The sequence below is a fragment of the Myxine glutinosa genome, chromosome 9 (assembly GCF_964187855.1).
Source record: "Myxine glutinosa chromosome 9, kmMyxGlut1.1, whole genome shotgun sequence".
Classification (NCBI taxonomy): Eukaryota; Metazoa; Chordata; class Myxini; order Myxiniformes; family Myxinidae; genus Myxine; species Myxine glutinosa.
The window spans coordinates 146544967-146564204 of record NC_136269.1 but is presented as its reverse complement, the minus strand read 5'-3'; the positions used below and the strand labels follow the sequence as shown (position 1 = coordinate 146564204).

Below are 19238 nucleotides of genomic sequence, written 5' to 3'. Positions count from 1 at the left end.
TTCTGAAGATTTTCAACAAGATTGGGAACACGACTGAGGCCAAGACACTGCCTTGGAACATTCCAGAAACATCCGGGCTGACTGAACACGTTTAGGCGGTGATACGATGATGTTTTACCAACAAACTCGGCCGACCTAACCCTAACTACTGGCCTGGCCATTTACAGTCATCTGGGATGCAGTACTGTACATGGTTTGCAAAGTTAGTTGGGGGAGGAGGTCATGGTACTGGGTACACTAATACACACACTAATAGCACACTCATAAAGTTTCATCTGGGGTAGTAGCACACTCATAAAGTTTCATCATCAGGGTAGCACACTCATAAAGTTTCATCTTGGGTAGTAGCATACATATAGTTTCATCTGGGGTAGTAGCACACTAATATAGTTTCATCTGGGGTAGTAGCACACTAATATAGTTTCATCTGGGGTAGTAGCACACTAATATAGTTTCATCTGGGGTAGTAGCACACTCATAAAGTTTCATCTGGGGTAGTAGCACACTCATAAAGTTTCATCTCGGGTAGTAGCACACTCATAAAGTTTCATCTAGGATAGGAGCACACTCACAAAGTTTCATCTAGGATAGTAGCACACTCATAAAGTTTCATCATCAGGGTAGCACACTCATAAAGTTTCATCATCAGGGTAGCACACTCAAAGTTTCATCATCAGGGTAGCACACTCATAAAGTTTCATCATCAGGGTAGCACACTCATAAGGTTTCATCTGGGATAGTAGCACACTCATAAAGTTTTATCTAGAGTAGTAGCACACTCATAAAGTTTCATCTCGGGTAGTAGCACACTCATAAAGTTTCATCCGGAGTAGTAGCACACTCACAAAGTTTCATCTTGGGTATTAGCACACTCATGTAGTTTCATCTGGGGTAGTAGCACACTCATAAAGTTTCATCTGGGGTAGTAGCACACTCATAAAGTTTCATCATCAGGGTAGCACACTCATAAAGTTTCTTCATCATCAGGGTAGCACACTCATAAGGTTTCATCTCAGATAGTAGCACACTCATAAAATTTCATCATCAGGGTAGCACACTCATAAAGTTTGATCTAGGATAGTAGCACACTCATAAAATTTCATCATCAGGGTAGCACACTCATAAAGTTTGATCTAGGATAGTAGCACACTCATAAAGTTTCATCTCAGATAGTAGCACACTCAAAGTTTCATCTACGATAGTGGCACAATCATAAAGTTTCATCGAGGATAGTAGCACACTCATAAAGTTTCATCTAGGGTAGTAGCACACTCATAAAGTTTCATCTAGAGTAATAGCACACTCATAACGTTTCATCTCGGGTAGTAGCACACTCATAAAGTTTCATCTAGGTTAGTAGCACACTCATAAAGTTTCATCTAGAGTAATAGCACACTCATAAAGTTTCATCTGGGGTAGTAGCACACTCATATAGTTTCATCATCAGGGTAGCACACTCATAAAGTTTCATCTACGATTGTAGCACACTCATATAGTTTCGTCATCAGGGTAGCACACTCATAAAGTTTCATCATCAGGGTTTCATCTCACAAAGTTTCATCTCACTTATAAGCGCACTTACTCATAGCTCACTCATAAAGCTCACTCATAAAGGTAACTCACTCATAAAGGTTCATCTCGGATCATATCACACTCATAAAGTTTCATTTAGGATAGTAGCACACTCATAAATTTTCATCTAGGATAGTAGCACACTCATCAAGTTTCATCATCAGGGTAGCACACTCATAAAGTTTCATCATCAGGGTAGCACACTCGTAAAGTTTCATCATCAGGGTAGCACACCCATAAAGTTTTATCTAGAATAGTAGCACACTCATAAAGTTTCATCATCAGGGTAGCACACTCATAACGTTTCATCTCGGATCATATCACACTCATAAAGTTTCATTTAGGATAGTAGCACACTCATAAAGTTTCATCTAGGATAGTAGCACACTCATAAAGTTTCATCGAGGATAGTAGCACACTCATGAAGTTTCATCTAGTATAGTAGCACACTCATAAAGTTCCATCATCAGGGTAGCACACTCATAAAGTTTCATCATCAGGGTAGCACACTCATAAAGTTTCATCATCAGGGTAGCACACTCATAAAGTTTCATCATCAGGGTAGCACACTCATAAAGTTTTATCGAGGATAGTAGCACACTCATAAAGTTTCATCATCAGGGTAGCACACTCATAAAGTTTCATCATCAGGGTAGCACACTCATTAAGTTTCATCATCAGGGTAGCACACTCATAAAGTTTCATCATCAGGGTAGCACACTCATAAAGTTTCATCATCAGGGTAACACACTCATAAAGTTTTATCTATGATAGTAGCACACTCATAAAGTTTCATCATCAGGGTAGCACCCTCATAAAGTTTCTTCATCATCAGGGTAGCACACTCATAAAATTTCATCATCAGGTTAGCACACTCATAAAGTTTGATCTAGGATAGTAGCACACTCATAAAGTTTCATCTTGGGTATTAGCACACTCATAAAGTTTCATCTAGAGTAGTAGCACACTCATGTAGTTTCATCTGGGGTAGTAGCACACTCATAAAGTTTCATCTGGGGTAGTAGCACACTCATAAAGTTTCACCATCAGGGTAGCACACTCATAAAGTTTCTTCATCATCAGGGTAGCACACTCATAAAATTTCATCATCAGGTTAGCATACTCATAAAGTTTGATCTAGGATAGTAGCACACTCATAAAGTTTCATCTCAGATAGTAGCACACTCAAGGTTTCATCTACGATAGTGGCACACTCATAAAGTTTCATCGAGGATAGTAGCACACTCAAAGTTTCATCTAGGGTAGTAGCACACTCATAAAGTTTCATCGAGAGTAATAGCACACTCATAACGTTTCATCTAGGGTAGTAGCACACTCATAAAGTTTCATCGAGGAAAGTAGCACACTCATAAAGTTTCATCTAGAGTAATAGCACACTCATAAAGTTTCATCTAGGGTAGTAGCACACTCATAAAGTTTCATCTAGGATAGTAGCACACTCATAAAGTTTCATCTAGGATAGTAGCACACTCATAAAGTTTCATCTAAGATAGTAGCACACTCAAAGTTTTATCTAGGATAGTAGCACGCTCATAAAGTTTAATCTAAGATAGTAGCACACTCATAAAGTTTCATCGAGGGTAGTAGCACACTCATAAAGTTTCATCTAGGATAGTAGCACACTCATAAAGTTTCATCTAGGGTAGTAGCACACTCATAAAGTTTCATCTAGGATAGTAGCACACTCATAAAGTTTCATCGAGTATAGTAGCACACTCATAGAGTTTCATCTAAGATAGTAGCACCCTCAAAGTTTTATCTAGGATAGTAGCACACTTATAAAGTTTAATCTAAGAGAGTAGCACACTCATAAAGTTTCATCTAGGATAGTAGCACACTCATAAAGTTTCATCTAGGGTAGTAGCACACTCATAAAGTTTCATCTAGGGTAGTAGCACACTCATATAGTTTCATCTAGAATAGTAGCACACACAAAGTTTCATCTGGGGTAGTAGCACACTCATATAGTTTCATCATCAGGGTAGCACACTCATAAAGTTTCATCTACGATAGTAGCACACTCATATAGTTTCATCATCAGGGTAGCACACTCATAAAGTTTCATCTCGGATAGTAGCACACTCATAAAGTTTCATCATCAGGGTTTCATCTCACAAAGTTTCATCTCACTTATAAGCTCACTTACTCATAGCTCACTCATAAAGCTCACTCATAAAGGTAGCTCACTCATAAAGGTTCATCTCGGATCATATCACACTCATAAAGTTTCATCTAGGATAGTAGCACATTCAAAGTTTCATCTAGGAGAGTAGCACACTCATAAAGTTTCATCTAGGATAGTAGCACACTCATCAAGTTTCATCATCAGGGTAGCACACTCATAAAGTTTCATCATCAGGGTAGCACACTCGTAAAGTTTCATCATCAGGGTAGCACACTCATAAAGTTTTATCTAGAATAGTAGCACACTCATAAGGTTTCATCATCAAGGTAGCACACTCATAAAGTTTCATCTCGGATCATATCACACTCATAAAGTTTCATTTAGGATAGTAGCACACTCATAAAGTTTCATCTAGGATAGTAGCACACTCATAAAGTTTCATCGAGGATAGTACCACACTCATAAAGTTTCATCTAGTATAGTAGCACACTCATAAAGTTTCATCATCAGGGTAGCACACTCATAAAGTTTCATCATCAGGGTAGCACACTCATAAAGTTTCATCATCAGGGTAGCACACTCATAAAGTTTAATCATCAGGGTAGCACACTCATAAAGTTTTATCTAGGATAGTAGCACACTCATAAAGTTTCATCATCAGGGTAGCACACTCATAAAGTTTCATCATCAGGGCAGCACAATCATTAAGTTTCATCATCAGGGTAGCACACTCATAAAGTTTCATCATCAGGGTGGCACACTCATAAAGTTTCATCATCAGGGTAACACACTCATAAAGTTTTATCTATGATAGTAGCACACTCATAAAGTTTCATCATCAGGGTAGCACACTCATAAAGCTTTATCTAGAATAGTAGCACACTCATAAAATTTCATCATCAGGGTAGCACACTCATAAAGTTTCATCTAGGATAGTAGCACACTCAAAGTTTCATCTAGGATAGTAGCACACTCATAAAGTTTCATCTAGGGTAGTAGCACACTCATACAGTTTCATCTAGGGTAGTAGCACATTCATAAAGTTTCATCGAGAGTAATAGCACACTCATAACGTTTCATCTAGGGTAGTAGCACACTCATAAAGTTTCATCTAGGATAGTAGCACACTCATAAAGTTTCATCTGGGATAGTAGCACACTAATATAGTTTCATCTGGGGTAGTAGCACACTAATTTAGTTTCATCTAGGATAGTAGCACACTCATAAAGTTTCATCTAGGATAGTAGCACACTCAAAGTTTCATCTAGGGTAGTAGCACACTCATATAGTTTCATCTAGAATAGTAGCACACTCATAAAGTTTCATCTGGGGTAGTAGCACACTCATATAGTTTCATCATCAGGGTAGTACACTCATAAAGTTTCATCTAGGATAGTAGCACACACATAAAGTTTCATCATCAGGGTAGCACACTCATAAAGTTTCATCTCGGATCATATCATACTCATAACGTTTCATTTAGGATAGTAGCACACTCATAAAGTTTCGTCTAGGATAGTAGCACACTCAAAGTTTCATCTAGGATAGTAGCACACTCATAAAGTTTCATCTAGGATAGTAGCACACTCATAAAGTTTCATCTAGGATAGTAGCACATTCATAAAGTTTCATCATCAGGGTAGCACACTCAAAGTTTCATCATCAGGGTAGCACACTCATAAAGTTTCATCATCAGGGTAGCACACTCATAAAGTTTCATCATCACGGTAGCACACTCATAAAGTTTCATCATCAGGGTAGCACACTCATAAAGTTTCATCATCAGGGTAGCACACTCATAAAGTTTCATCATCAGGGTAGCACACTCATAAAGTTTCATCATCAGGGTAGCACACTCATAAAGTTTTATCTAGGATAGTAGCACACTCATAAAGTTTCATCATCAGGGTAGCACACTCATAAAGTTTCATCATCAGGGTAGCACACTCATTAAGTTTCATCATCAGGGCAGCACACTCATAAAGTTTTATCTCGGATAGTAGCACACTCATAAAGTTTCATCATCAGGGCAGCACACTCATAAAGTTTCATCTAGAATAGTAGAACACTCATAAAGTTTCATCTAGGATAGTAGCACACTCATAAAGTTTCATCATCAGGGTAGCACACTCATAAAGTTTCATCTACGATAGTAGCACACTCATAAAGTTTCATCTAGGATAGTAGCACACTCATAAAGTTTCATCATCAGGGTAGCACACTCATGAAGTTTTATCTAGGATAGTAGTACACTCATAAAGTTTCATCATCAGGGTAGCACACTCATAAAGTTTCATCTAGGATAGTAGCACACTCATAAAGTTTCATCATCAGGGTAGCACACTCATAAAGTTTCATCTTGGCTCGTAGCTCCTTTTTACCTTTGGCCCCTTTCCTTTTTACCTTTGCCTCTTTCCTTTTTACCTTTAGCCCCTTTCCTGTTTACCTTTAGCCCCTTTCCTGTTTACCTTTAGCCCCTTTCCTTTTTACCTTTAGCCTCTTTCCTTTTTACCTTTAGCCCCTTTCCTTTTTACCTTTAGCCTCTTTCCTTTTTACCTTTAGCCCCCTTTCCTTTTTTACCTTTAGCCCCTTTCCTTTTTACCTTTAGCCTCTTTCCTTTTTACCTTTATCCCCTTTCCTTTTTACCTTTAGCCTCTTTCCTTTTTACCTTGAGCCCCTTTCCTTTTTACCTTTAGCCCCTTTCCTTTTTACCTTTACCCCCTTTCCTTTTTACCTTTAGCCCCTTTCCTTTTTACCTTTAGCCTCTTTCCTTTTTACCTTTAGCCTTTTTCCTTTTTACCTTTAGCCCCTTTCCTTTTTACCTTTAGCCCCTTTCCTTTTTACCTTTAGCCCCTTTCGTTTTTACCTTTAGCCCCTTTCCTTTTTACCTTAGCCCCTTTCCTTTTTACCTTTACCCCCTTTCCTTTTTACCTTTAGCCCCTTTCCTTTTTACCTTTAGCCACTTTCCTTTTTACCTTTAGCCCCTTTCCTTTTTACCTTTAGCCCCTTTCCTTTTTACCTTTAGCCTCTTTCCTTTTTACCTTTAGCCCCTTTCCTTTTTACCTTTGGCCCCTTTCCTTTTTACCTTTAGCCCCTTTCCTTTTTACCTTTAGTCTCTTTCCTTTTTACCTTTAGCCTCTTTCCTTTTTACCTTTAGCCTCTTTCCTTTTTACCTTTAGCCTCTTTCCTTTTTACCTTTAGCCCCTTTCCTCTTTACCTTTGGCCTCTTTCATTTTTACCTTTAGCCCCTTTACTGTTTACCTTTAGCCCCTTTCCTGTTTACCTTTAACCCCTTTCCTTTTTACCTTTAGCCTCTTTCCTTTTTACCTTTAGCCCCTTTCCTTTTTATATTTAGCCTCTTTCCTTTTTACCTTTAGTCCCCTTTCCTTTTTACCTTTAGCCCCTTTCCTTTTTACCTTTAGCCTCTTTCCTTTTTACCTTTAGCCCCTTTCCTTTTTACATTTAGCCTCTTTCCTTTTTACCTTTAGTCCCCTTTCCTTTTTACCTTTAGCCCCTTTCCTTTTTACCTTTAGCCCCTTTCCTTTTTACATTTAGCCTCTTTCCTTTTTACCTTTAGTCCCCTTTCCTTTTTACCTTTAGCCCTTTTCCTTTTTACCTTTATCCCCTTTCCTTTTTACCTTTAGCCTCTTTCCTTTTTACCTTTAGCCCCTTTCCTTTTTACATTTAGCCTCTTTCCTTTTTACCTTTAGTTCCCTTTCCTTTTTACCTTTAGCCCCTTTCCTTTTTACCTTTAGCCCCTTTCGCCTCTTTCCTTTTTACCTTTAGCCCCTTTCCTTTTTACCTTCAGCCCCTTTCCTTTTTACCTTTAGCCCCTTTCCTTTTTACCTTTAGCCCCTTTCCTTTTTACCTTTAGCCCCTTTTGCCTCTTTCCTTTTTACCTTTAGCCCCTTTCCTTTTTACCTTTAGCCCCTTTCCTTTTTACCTTTAGCCCCTTTCCTTTTTACCTTTAGCCCCTTTCCTTTTTACCTTTAGCATCTTTCCTTTTTACCTTTAGCCCCTTTCCTTTTTACCTTTAGCCCCTTTCCTTTTTACCTTTAGCCCCTTTCCTTTTTACCTTTAGCCCCTTTCCTTTTTACCTTTAGCCTTTTTCCTTTTTACCTTTAGCCCCTTTCCTTTTTACCTTTAGCCCCTTTCCTTTTTACCTTTAGCCCCTTTCCTTTTTACCTTCAGCCCCTTTCCTTTTTACCTTTAGCCCCTTTCCTTTTTACCTTTAGCCCCTTTCCTTTTTACCTTTAGCCCCTTTTGCCTCTTTCCTTTTTAGCTTTAGCCCCTTTCCTTTTTACCTTTAGCCCCTTTCCTTTTTACCTTTAGCCCCTTTCCTTTTTACCTTTAGCCCCTTTCCTTTTTACCTTTAGCATCTTTCCTTTTTACCTTTAGCCCCTTTCCTTTTTACCTTTAGCCCCTTTCCTTTTTACCTTTAGCCCCTTTCCTTTTTACCTTTAGCCCCTTTCCTTTTTACCTTTAGCCTTTTTCCTTTTTACCTTTAGCCCCTTTCCTTTTTACCTTTAGCCCCTTTCCTTTTTACCTTTAGCCCCTTTCCTTTTTACCTTTAGCCCCTTTCCTTTTTACCTTTAGCCCCTTTCCTTTTTACCTTTATCCCCTTTCCTTTTTACCTTTATCCCCTTTCCTTTTTACCTTTAGCCCCTTTCCTTTTTACCTTTATCCCCTTTCCTTTTTACCTTTATCCCCTTTCCTTTTTACCTTTAGCCCCTTTCCTTTTTACCCACCAGCTCCCGTAGTCCCCTCTGCCTCTCGCAGAGCCCATTGTAGAGTTGTGTCCCTTCATCAGTGCTCTGAAGTGTCGAGATGATCTGAAGCTGAGCCTCACGTTGCGCCACCACCCCATACTCCAGCATAAGACACAAGATCTGGTACATGGCAGCACAACATGCCACATCAACAAAGCATCATTATTGAATCCCATGACAACACACCACGTGATTATGTTATGATCCATGAAGGTCCCCAAGATTATGAAACAACAGATTCTAAACAATTTTTTTATCAAAAGACACAGGGATGGTATTTGATACCAATCAATATTTCAAACGAATAAAGTTGGAAAAACATAGACGGCAATTTGGTGATGTGAGGCCTAATGTCTTCATTTGTACATCTGCCTGTCCAACATCGATATCCCATCTGCATCCATGAGTAAGAATTAATTGTTGGACAACATGAAGTAGTGGTGTTATCATGGCTGCTCAACCTTCTACCCTTGCCTCGATCATGGTGCAGTTTCCACGCAGGGCAAGGAGCAGACAAGGACCCAGCTTATGACTCGCCAATGACAGCAAAAATCGCTTGGTACGGTAACAGGTACCCATAAGGCCTTGCACCTGGAATGTAGAAGGGTTAGTGAGGAGAGAGAAAGAGGTGATTATACAACAACAGCATCAACGGGCAGTAATGACATGATGACGGTATACTGTAGTACTTGCAGGGTATACAGGTAGAGGGTATTTGGCACAGTTAGAGGGTATTTGGCACAGGTAGGGGGTATTTGGCACAGGTAGGGGGTATTTGGCACAGGTAGGGGGTATTTGGCACATGAAACTGATGTTGAATACACATCCATTATGAATTTATATATCTATACGTATCCAATGAATTTACTCTATTCTATTAATAGTGGATATACCTGTCATGGATGGGTGATGGTATGGAATGCCATTTCACAGACCATAGAACAACAGCAATCTCATGACAAACGGCCTAAATGGAAACAACGACAACAACAACAACTACAACTCGAAAGCATCTGAAAATGCAAAGCCCGCCCCGTCCGTTTGTATTCACTCATCTTCTTCTTCTTCCGTATGCTCAAAATAACAAAAACAGTTTAACAAAAAATACAAAATGAAAATTGATGATTTCATGCAGCCTTGACCTTTGAGCTTGCGATCTACAAAAAAAAAAATTACCTTCTAGCTTTTGATTGATGAACCCATTCTGTGACCCAACATGCAAATTGTTAAAATTTAAGGTCAATCGGATGAAAATTCACGATTTTATGCAACCTTGACCTTTGATCTTTTGATCTAAAAAAACAAAACAATTGACTCCTACCTTTTGATTAGTGAACCAATTCAGGGACCTGATCTGCAAAATGTTTAAATTTCAGGTCAATCGGATGAAAATTGATGATTTTATGTGATGCTGACCTTTGACCTTTTGACCAAATTATTAATTTGTTTTCTCCATATTCTCATAATAACGTTTTGTTGAAAATTTGATGACAAAACTTAAATGGTAAATTGAAATTTCAGGTCACTTGGATGAAAATTGATGATTTTAGGTGATGCTGACCTTTGACCTTTTGACCAAATTATTAATTTGCCTTCTCCCTATTATCATAGTAACGTTTTGGTAAAAACGTGATGACAATAGCTCAAATGGTAAAAAAGGTTATGGCCCAGACAAACACACACACACATAGATGGACACACACACACACATAGACAGACACACACACATAGACAGACAGACACAAACACAGACAGAGAGACACATAAACAGACACACACACACACAGACAGACAGACAGACAGACACACACACACACACACACACACACACACACACACACACACACACACAGACAGACAGACAGACACACACACACACACACACACACACACACACACACACACACACAGAAGTGATTGCAAAACCCCGTCTCCTGCTGTGCACGGACCAGCCAGCAACTATCCCATGACCACTGACATAGCGAAGGCTTTGATAAATATCAACTTTCGAATGGGCTGAACAGAATAAGCACAATTGGTAATACTGTTAATTATGTCCAAGATGCTTGGTAATGACGTGCAGAGCAATGAGAAAGGAGAAAGAAATGATGGCAGACAAAGTGAAAAACACCATCATATAGAAACAGATGAATTATTTGACAGATTTATGATCAATTTCCCATTTAGTTAAATCATACTTTCGACCTCGTGCATTTATTTACACATGATATTTAACATCCATATCCGATCTAATCTGTTAAAGTAATCAATACTTGATTGTGACTTAACACATCCAAGGGAGACAGAGAGACAGAGAGAGGGAAAGAGAGGGAAAGAGAGAGACTTTTTATTACAAAAATATAAAAATACAAGCCAGTCGGTGAAGATCCTATTCAATACAAGCACAATAATCGAAAACAAGCACAAAAAAGAAAAGCACAAAAACAAGCACAAAAAAGGAAAAAGATAATAACAGGAAAGGAAAGGAATTCAAAACAGTACAATGAACTAGAAAAGAAAAACAACAACAGAAAACCCGGCCACACACTGATTCAATCCAAACAAACCTACAAATATATCATTAATTCATTCTCCTGCACCATGCAGATCCCATCAAAACACCAGATGTTCATAAACTCATCAATACATTTCTTTCTTTCAGAAACACAAAATTCAAGTTTGAGTCTTGCAGATATCAAGGCATTAAAAAAGGACAAGACATCACATTGCCCAATCGGCTTTCCCTTCAGTTTTTCCTTCCTCGATAAATAAATTGCCATTTTCGCCGTGGCCACTAAAAACAAAAACAACATATGTGGATGTTCTTTCATATCATTGAAACCAAAAATAAATGATCGCAGAGAAAAAGTGATCTTCATTTTTCCAGCCATGTAGTTCAGCCATTGAAATAAAGGCACAAGCCTTGCACAATCAACGTACGCATGGAACACATCCTCTGTGTAAACACAGAACGGGCAACACGTAGATGTGGGCGCGAAATGACTCACTAATTTATTAGATGGAATGATCCAGTGTATCATTCGCCACTGGAGATCACCTGTCCTTTTGCTTATCAGCTTACTGTATACTGATTCCAATAGGCTCAGATGGGAGTCCTTCCGGCATTAGCCCTTTCCACCTGGCCACTCCATTTAACGGTGAGTTCCCAAGCAGAACTGCAGTACATAAACGATACAGGTCCTTACTACTGCATTTCTGAAAAATGTTTTGTCCCTCACTAATTGGGAGTAAGTCTCCATGAAATACTCCATGCTGTACCAATGTACCAAGTCTCCATGCTGTACCAATAAACTAGGAAATTGCCAGTCATTGGATGTCACCAAAACTTCCTGGGTCCATCTTAGTCCAAGTTGGAAACTTTTCTTTACTATTTCCTTTAGGACTCTTCCGATTATTCTGTTTGACCATATTCCGGTCATATCCGCTATCTCATCCACCGACTTCCACCCCAAGTCATTGGCCTAACCGGCCAACCAGAATCATGGCGGAGGTCCAACACTTTGATTATGCCTGCTGTAATAAAGTGTTGATAAAAGTCTCGGCTTCTTGGAATTGCAGGAAAAGCGGGTTGTAAAAAAGGGGTTCTTCCACAAACATGTTTGTAGCATAGGTTTCTTGCTGGCGACTAGTCGAAAGGCTTTGCCAGGCATTCAGAAGGCTCTGATAGAACGATGGTAGATTGGCAGATTTGTTGGGGTAATATAGCCTCCATGCATCTAGCACACCCATTGCTGAAAAATAATTTAACAAATCAGTACTACCTTCGGGATGAGGTTCTGCTGTATTTCGGTCCATACTGGGTTTGAAGGTGCAATTAAAGTCACCCCCCATGCAAATACAATTATTGAGATCTATCGACTGCATGTGTCGAATCAATGATGAAAAGAAAGCTCTTCGTTCCACACTCTCACTTGGTGCATAAACGTTGAATAGTGTAAACCGAAAATTATTAATGACCAGTTCCAGAGAAATAAACCGGCCTTTAATCACCTCCTGGAAGAGGCATGACTCAGGTACTAGGCCTGGTCTGAGTAAAAAAGCCATACCAGCAGAAGAAGAAGACATGTTACTAAAAAAACACTGTCCCTTAAAGAGGCGACACCAGTCGTACTCCACATTTTGAATTATATGGGTTTCCTGGAGTAAGAGTACATCAATTTTCTTGCGCTCAAATAAACTTTTCACCTGAACCTGGCGGTTTTGCCTTGCACCTCCGCCGTTCATATTTAAGGTTCCAAAGGTGATTTTTTTTCATGGATTATCAAAAGGCGTGAGCGGTTGTTGGGAAATCTCGCTCCCTGCTTTTGTAACAGCCTTTCTAAGCCGATGAAACAGCGACCTTGTTAAATGAAATTCATCCGGCCTCCTAATTATGTCCTTTGCAGCCTGGATGAATGAAATTAAATCAGGAAAATGATCTTTTACAATCACATTTCGGTGTCGGTAGGTGTCATTCAGAAAAGAAATAACAAGTTGAGGGGCTATGGATGACTGATACGATGAAGATTGAGACAACTCAGTCATCTCGACTTCATCATCTGATTCTGACAAATCAGAAACAGCTCCGCCCGGGTCACACGTCTGCGCCGTCCCCATTTTGATTCCAGCCAAGTCCGAAGATTTGCTGGAATGTTCTATTGTAGAGTCATCCTCACTCTGGTACCCAGGACATTCAGCAGGAGCTGAAATCTCGGCTTCACCCTCCTTTGGGGAGATGTTCGCTGGCTCAGTTGACGAACCAGTGTCATGATTTAGATCTTGCATTGACAAAGAGGAGCTTGGGGCTGAAACATTCCCATTCTGCTCGTTCGCAGCAGGTAGTGAAGGTGGCGGCTCACTCATGAGCTCACCATCATCTTTAGTTTCGACATCTACTTTTTCTCCCAAATTTTCGGTGCTGCCCGATAATGTTTCAGAATTAATTAATTCAGGTTCCTTCTCCCTGGTGTCAATACAGCTTGTGGACACCTGAGAATGATGTTTTGGGGCGTCTTCACCCACACTGTCTTTATCCAACACTACCTTTTTCACTTTAATGTTGGAGTTACAAGCACCAGGTGCTCTTCGTTTTTTGTCACCACAATGGGATCTTCTTCCATCTCCTCACTGCACATAGCATCTGCCACAACAGGTGGGTTATCTGGGGTTATTTCATTATTTACCGAATCAGCGGTGTTGTCGTTTTCACTAAGACTAACAGGAGTATTATCCCTACTCCTCGAGTGCGAGGGAGTGGCGGTAGGAACCGTTCGGGTATTTCGGTCTACCTTGTTTTGTACATTAGAGACCTGGGTGTTATCTCTTTTACAATCAGCATCACTATGACCTGCTTCACCGCACCTTACACACGATACCTTCGGACAAAAACTTTTCAAGTGGCCAAAAGCTCCGCACTGAAAACATGTTAATGAGGCCGATGACGCATACATCTGGTACTCATGGTTGTTCACCTTTACCTTGAACGTGATGTTTAACCCCGTGTCATCGCCTCGATCCGGAAGCACCATATACACCTGCCGTCTAAAGCTCATCACGTGTTTAACACGTTCATCGTGAGACCGGAGCGGAATCATTGTGATTTTCGACACCACTGTTCCGTATCGGGACAAAACGGACATCAGCTGGTTGCAGGTTATAAATGGGGGTACGTTAGATATGACGACCCTCATCGACGGAGTGTCCATAGGCGACGCCAAGACAAAGAGACCTGTCTCTGTGGTTAATCCCGCACTAACAACATCGTGAAATAATGTTTCATCGGACACAAATACAGCAACTTTCTGATTCATTCTCGACGCTGCTCGTACATTCTCACAACCGATTATTTTCCCCACCGACAAAACAATGTCCTCAGTGGAAGTTCCTTTGGGTGGAACACACACAAATGCATGCTTCCTTGTTAAGTTGTCGAACGCCTCTAACCGAGAGCGGGTATTCGCCATCCCAACGAATTAACACCCCCCACTTGTCCGAACCGGACAATAAGGTACCAAACCGAAATAAATCGCACTAAAATAAATAACAAACGCGCATTATAAGCACAAAACGGGCTTACAAAGCATCGTCGAAGCCGGTAGGCCGCACCCAAAATGGGTCCACTCTATCTCTATCTCTATCTCTATCTCTATCTCTATCTCTCTCTCTCTCTCTCTCTCTCTCTCTCTCTCTCTCTCTCTCTCTCTCTCTCTCTCTCTCTCTCTCTCTCTCTCTCTCTCGAAGACAAAGGTGTAGAAAGGATGAAAACAAAACGCCAAAGCACACAGGATGGAAAAGGAGAGGGAGGGGAGGGCAGGAGAGGAGAAAAACACACAGACGACTCACCACAACACAGAGCAGTTGCTCACAGCTGCCATGACGCCACACCCAAATCGCAACAGCCGGCAGGGGGCGAGAGAGAGAGACAGAGAGAGACAGACAGACAGACAGAGAGAGAGCTGGACTTTTTTTTTTGACTTTTGTGACCTTTTATTATAAAAGTACAAAAAAAAACTTTCACAATGCAGTTGTAAACAAAGCAACCAGTTCAAAGAAACATTTGCATACACCAAAATACACCAATACAATACACCAAAAAGGAGCAAAGGATATTTAAAAGAAACCAGCAAGTACAAAAATATTTTACAAACCAAATGTGAAAAAACACAAACAATTTTAAAGGAAATGCTCATGCGAGAGCTATGAATACATCAAAAAGCAAAATTAAGCGTTTCGTTCCTCACAGAACAAATAACATTTTTAACGCACCATCTGTCATAAAAATTCTTGTTCTTTTCCGTACTTGCTGCAATACAGGTACTCAAGCTGTATCCGAGAACTAATCAGGACTTTCAAGGTCATCAAAATATTACAAAAAGAAAATTCACCACCTTCCACCTTCTTTTTCCTTGTTTTGTAAATTGCCATTTTTCCTTCAGCAACCAAAAAGTTCGCTAAAGCAGTTTCAGACTTATGTACAGCAGAAATAGGATAACCACAAATAAATTCAACAGAAGAAAAAGAAAGCCCCATTTTCAAAATATTGGCATGCAAGAACTTAAACAAAGGAACAAGTCTTCTGCACCCAACATATGCATGATAAAGCGTTTCACGACTTTCACAAAGGGGGCACACTTCAGAAATGTCATTTGAAAATTTGTGCAACAAAATGTTATGAGGAAGAATCCAAAGCGCAAGTCTCCATTGCAGGTCGCCCGTACTCTTGGAGATTGGGGGTGCATATAGACTGCGCCACACAGGAGTAATAGGTGAAGGAGTTGACAGGTGCTCTTTCCACTGAACTTCAAAAGGGCCTTTTACAAAATCGGCAAAAATAAAACGCACACAACATTCATGTAACGCCCCTTTCTCAATGGAGTTAAGGGGTACAAATTTTCCATTAAAATTCAAAAGCAAAACAGGGAAAGCATATTGGTCAAGCAAACCCGCAGACTCAAACAGGCTCCTGAACTCTATTCCAAGATTATTTGCTGCTCTTGAGATAGCAAAAAAAACCTGGCCAATAATCCTAATGGACCTGAAGCCAGAGCAGGCAAACATTTCGTGAGCAGACTTCCATCTTTCTCTTTGAAAGTCCAACAAATAATGGACAGAGAGAAGATCTGACCCCACAAAGTACTGGACAAAAGTCCTGGAAGAAGGAATGGCTGAAAAATGGTGGTTGTAGAAGATTGGTTCGTTGAGGAACGTCGAGGTGGTAATGGAACCGGTCTCACGACGCAAGGACAAGGCTTGCCAGGCGTTGATGACACTCTGCATGGACAGCGGAGGTGATGAGACATCGATCTTCGGGAGATCAAGCAAAAACAGTTCGGGACCATATCCCAGCCGACCTGCTTGCTTTAGCAAACACAAGGTTAAACTCTCCCAATGCATGGGGCTGTAAAGAAACTTCTTCACAAAAAGGAGGCGGAAAGTCATGAGCCTGCTGTTGACATCAACGAGCCCTTGACCCCCCTCATTACGTGGAAGGCTGAGCACGCCTGGTCGGAGCCAGTGTTTACCACCCCAGAAAAAATCAATTAAATGTTTCTGAATGGTTTTGATGAGCCATTTTGGCGGCTGTAAGACCATAAACCTGTGCCACAGAGTAGAAGTGACCAAGTTATTGATCACCAATGCTCTTCCATGGTAGGATAGGTTGCAAAGAAGCCCTTTCCATTTTTGTAGCTTGGAATGCACTTTCTCAATTAATCCATCCCAGTTTTTTTTAATGCATCGGGAATCACCGAGGTGCACGCCCAAATGGTAAACGCCATCATTCTTCCAGGACAAATTTCCTGGCAGTGGCGGGAAAGAAAAACGGCACAAAGAAGGCAGCACAACTCTTTGACCAGTTCACCTTAGCCGAAAAAGCAAGACTAAAATTATTGAGAGCTCTGATTAACTCGGATACATCGTCTTGAGACTGTATTGCAGTGCAGATGTCGTCTGCGTATGCTACAACTTTTATAGGGGGAGCATTAGGAGAAACGGAGAAACCCAAAAGTTTCTCACGAAACCGAACTAAAAGGGGCTTAATGGCAAGGACATAAAGGAGACCAGACAAGGGACATCCCTGCCTTATACCCCTTGAAACAGAAAAAGGAGAAACAGTTCATTATTAACTTTCACCAAACTATAAATATTATGATATAATAACTGAATGCATGATATAAAGGTGGGACCAAAACCAAAACCCTTCAGAACAGCAAATAAATATTTGTGATCTACACAATCAAAAGCGTGTTCTTGGTCTATAAAGACGAGGCCTGTGCTCTTGCGTAGGCAATCACACACATCAGAAATGTCACGAACAGCACCAAGATTGTCACATATCGATCGTCCAGGCACGCAACAAGTTTGATCGGGGTGGACAAGCGAGTGGACGACGGATTTTAAGCGTGAGGCAAGGACTTTGGAGAATATTTTGTAGTCGGTGCACAGTAGGGAGACTGGACGCCAATTCCGAAGTAGCTGAGTGTCCCCTTTCTTTGGTAGCAAGGACACAACTGCTCGTCTGCAACTTAGGGGAAGCTCCCCAACTTGTAAACTTTCTTGGAGCACTTCCAAAAGCTCAGTTCCAATAATGTCCCAAAAAGCTTCATAGAATTCACGAGGAATGCCATCCAGTCCAGGAGATTTACCAGTTGGTACACCGAAAAGCGCGCGCCTCAATTCCCCCAGGGTAATAGTGCTCTCCAGCGAGACTCGCTGCGATTCACACAACTTGGGCAATGGTTCAACAAAGGTATGTGCAACATCTAAATCAACTTCTTGAGCACAAAAAAGAGAGGAAAAATAATCACTTACTAACCTTCTGATAGTTTTAGGTTCACTTACAATCCCACCATCTGGTGATTGCAATGATAGCATTTGCTGTTGTGCTTTATTCTTATTCTCCAAGGAGAAGAAATACTTAGAAGGAGAGTCAAGAAGTTTTAAGTTTTTCAATCTTAGCCGAACTAAAGCCCCTTGTGCCCGTTCTTTAACAAGGCGATGAAGCAGCTCCTTCTTGCTTACAAAATCTTTGTACTCTTTTGTGTTACTACTCAACTTGGTAGGATTTGCTTGCAGTTCGAGAATCTCTTTTTCAAGTTTAGAAATCATAGAAAAATTATCCCTCGAGTGATAGAGATTATATTGTTTACAAAAATTTTTGATATGGGTCTTTGCAATATCCCACCATGCCTCCTGCTATAACGGCACAAAGATAGCTAGAATGGCTCAAATATAGCTGGAATGGCACAATGAAAGGTAGAATGGCTCAAATATAGCTAGAATGGCTCAAATATAGCTAGGATGGCACAAAGAAAGGTAGAATGGCTCAAATATAGCTAGAATGGCTCAAATATATGTAGAATGGCTCAAATATATGTAGAATGGCACAAAGATAGCTAGAATGGCACAAATATAGCTAGAATGGCACAAAGAAAGGTAGAATGGCTCAAATATAGCTAGAATGGCTCAAATATAGCTAGAATGGCACAAAGATAGCTAGAATGGCACAAATATAGCTAGAATGGCTCAAATATAGCTAGAATGTCACAAAGATAGCTAGAATGGCACAAATATAGCTAGAATGGCACAAAGAAAGGTATAATGGCTCAAATATAGCTGGAATGGCTCAAATATAGCTGGAATGGCTCAAATATAGCAAGAATGGCTCAAATATAGCTAGAATGGCTCAAATATAGCTGGAATGGCTCAAATATAGCTGGAATGGCTCAAATATAGCTAGAATGGCTCAAATATAGCTATAATGGCTCAAATATAGCTAGAATGGCTCAAATATAGCTAGAATGGCTCAAATATAGCTAGAATGGCTCAAATATATGTAGAATGGCACAAATAGAGCTAGAATGGCTCAAATATAGCTAGAATGTCACAAAGATAGCTAGAATGGCACAAATATAGCTAGAATGGCACAAAGAAAGGTATAATGGCTCAAATATAGCTGGAATGGCTCAAATATAGCTGGAATGGCTCAAATATAGCAAGAATGGCTCAAATATAGCTAGAATGGCTCAAATATAGCTGGAATGGCTCAAATATAGCTGGAATGGCTCAAATATAGCTAGAATGGCTCAAATATAGCTATAATGGCTCAAATATAGCTAGAATGGCTCAAATATAGCTAGAATGGCTCAAATATAGCTAGAATGGCTCAAATATATGTAGAATGGCACAAATATAGCTAGAATGGCTCAAATATAGGTAGAATGGCTCAAATATAGCTAGAATGGCTCAAATAT

The 19238-nt window shown here is 40.2% G+C and overlaps 1 protein-coding gene across 6 annotated transcripts in view; it reads right to left on the bottom strand.

Moving 5' to 3' along the window:
* Window positions 1–19238, bottom strand: part of LOC137434823 (C-Maf-inducing protein) — a 239688-nt gene that overhangs the window by 42027 nt on the left and 178423 nt on the right. For 4 of the 6 annotated variants that reach the window (XM_078785034.1, XM_068127950.2, XM_068127952.2 and 1 more), the window contains 2 exons: window positions 8962–9078; window positions 8467–8607 (listed from right to left, as the gene is read on the bottom strand). In XM_078785034.1, coding sequence (XP_078641160.1) covers window positions 8467–8607; window positions 8962–9078 — 258 coding nt within the window. Of the gene's footprint in view, window positions 1–8466; window positions 8608–8961; window positions 9079–14958; window positions 16258–19238 lie in introns of those variants that run through there. The other 2 variants (XM_078785031.1, XM_078785032.1) reach the window with 1 other exon arrangement.